General features: G+C 39.4%; 2 protein-coding genes across 3 annotated transcripts in view; one reads left to right on the top strand and one right to left on the bottom strand.

Moving 5' to 3' along the window:
* The window catches only part of LOC108968019 (flotillin-2), a 402,447-nt gene that overhangs the window by 95,300 nt on the left and 305,005 nt on the right, over positions 1-2,142 (bottom strand). The window lies entirely within an intron of this gene.
* LOC108968022 lies at positions 712-1,763 on the top strand. The gene is made up of 2 exons (XM_018931744.1): positions 712-1,000; positions 1,069-1,763. The coding sequence occupies exons 1-2, from the start codon at positions 712-714 to the stop codon at positions 1,173-1,175; spliced, it is 396 nt and encodes a 131-aa protein (XP_018787289.1). The 3' UTR covers positions 1,176-1,763.

Raw genomic sequence — 2,142 nt, 5'->3', positions numbered from 1 at the left:
GAAAATTGGTTTGAGCGCATGCAAAAGTGTATAAATCTTGATGGAGAATATTTTGAAAAACAATAAAACCATTTTCGCTGATAAATATTCCTATTTTCATTATTAGGCCAGAAATATTTATAGCAGCCCTCTTATTTGAATGGTTTCGCAACTCCTTCAACAACTGTTCAGGTTGTCTAGGAGCACAGACATCGATATCGAATTTGAGCCATAATGCTATGAAGTTGCAGCTCAAACAATCTACTTTGAGTATCACTATACTCTTCCAAGAGCTATATAAACATACTAGGACCACAGAATATCGAAATTGAGCCATAATCTTATGTAGTTGCAACTCAATTGATCTATTCAGAGCCTCACTATACTAAGCTCCTGAGTGTAAATGAAATAGTTTCCGTCTCGGCATTTGTTACACAATTTGGGAGCATACATGTATGTTACAAAGGAGTATGTTGTTGGTGAGTCGTTGCGCATGCGCTAAATAGTGTACGCCACCAGTGCCTGAGTGACATGTTGCAGGTGCAAGTTTTGAGCAAGCATAGCCTTAAACGAATACGTATTATGTTAATAAATATTTGCACATAACACAGCATGCAAGTGTATTCGAGCGCTTACATTTCATCGCCGAGCGTCACACACCACACAACATCGTAAATAATATAAAGAATGAAGCACTTGCGCGATCAGTAGTCAGTCGAATGTATAACGAGAATGTCGCCGTTAGCAAACAGTTTGTACTCTAAGCGCACGCTTTGCTACTTAATGCTTAGCTGGGTGTTGCTCGTAACGGTCGTGAGTGCGCAGGGTCAACGTGATCAGTTCATCATACGCGTTGCCGAACTACCCAATGACTTGCCCAACGAAGCGGACAGCACTGCAAGTGTGGGCGGTGGCTTCAATTTCAATTTAGGCGATTTATCAAGCAATGCAGGTTTGGGTGGTTTGACGATTGGCGATGCGGCGGCGCAACAACTGCCGGCGCCCGATGTGGTTGTGCAGGGTGAGTGCGTTCAAACGCTGACTGAATATTTGAAGTGTGTTGAAATGCATTTTAACCGTTTTTCATAGGTCTGAACTTGCTGCAGCGCAACAATTTGGTGGCCGCAGCTGGTAATGCGCAAGCGCCTGTGCCACAACAACGCATACGTCTGAATAGCTTTTTGCGGCGACGTTGAGTCGACCGCACAAACAATAGCAGAACTAACGAATAATGAATTAAAAATCAAATATTCTTATTATTATTATTATGCAGCAACTATGCGAATAACATAATTATTACTTCCCTTCAGAAGTTGCACTAACTATGCGCGCCAATTCAATGCAAACTTATTTTTTCATATACTATATCAAAACTTAAGTGCGGCGCGCAATTGTGAATCAGTTGAAATTAATTTTTTGTACCCGAATGTGGTTAACTAATTGTATATTATCACAGGTAAATGCCGCTTTGTGCGTATAATTTGCTTGAAAGTGTGATTGTTTCAATTATTCTGTTTTCATAGCGCAAAATCCATAATTGTGCGGTTGCCATGACAGCCTTGAGTTTTTTTTAGTAAAATAAAAGTGAGCATACTTTAATTGGCATTTTCTATCTTATAATCGCAGATAATTGTTTACATAGAATACCATAGTACTTCTGCTTACATTGAAAAAAATTCCGCATAATTATCGAAAATATACGAATAACTACAGTCATGATTGGTGCGATATATAAAAATAAATATACATATTATAATAGGTTGTCAAAAAAGTCTTGCGGTATTTCTTGCGGTATTTTTTTTATTGAATTTTCAATTGTTCATAATTTTTTTTTGATGACTCATGCCCAGCTCTTGACCGATGCCACGGCTGCTACTATGCCGGTCTCTTTCGACCAATTCAGCGATTTTAGCGGAATTCTCGACGTCAGGCCTTCTGGAGCGTGACGCATCTTCGACCACCTCTAAACCAGGACGAAAACGTTGAAACCATCGTTGTGCGGTGGAAATAGAAACTGTATCGGGTCCATAAACTGCACAAATTTTATAGGCGGCTTGAGATGCATTTTTGTCTTTATCGTAGTAGTACTGTAAAATATGCCGTATTTTCTCTTTATTTTGCTCCATGTTTGCGACGCTATAACTCACGAACGACCTAAAAGAA

Source organism: Bactrocera latifrons, unplaced genomic scaffold (genome assembly GCF_001853355.1).
Source record: "Bactrocera latifrons isolate USDA-ARS-PBARC rearing strain unplaced genomic scaffold, ASM185335v1 scaffold_20, whole genome shotgun sequence".
Lineage (NCBI taxonomy): Eukaryota > Metazoa > Arthropoda > Insecta > Diptera > Tephritidae > Bactrocera > Bactrocera latifrons.
This window is presented reverse-complemented; position numbering and strand designations above follow the sequence as displayed.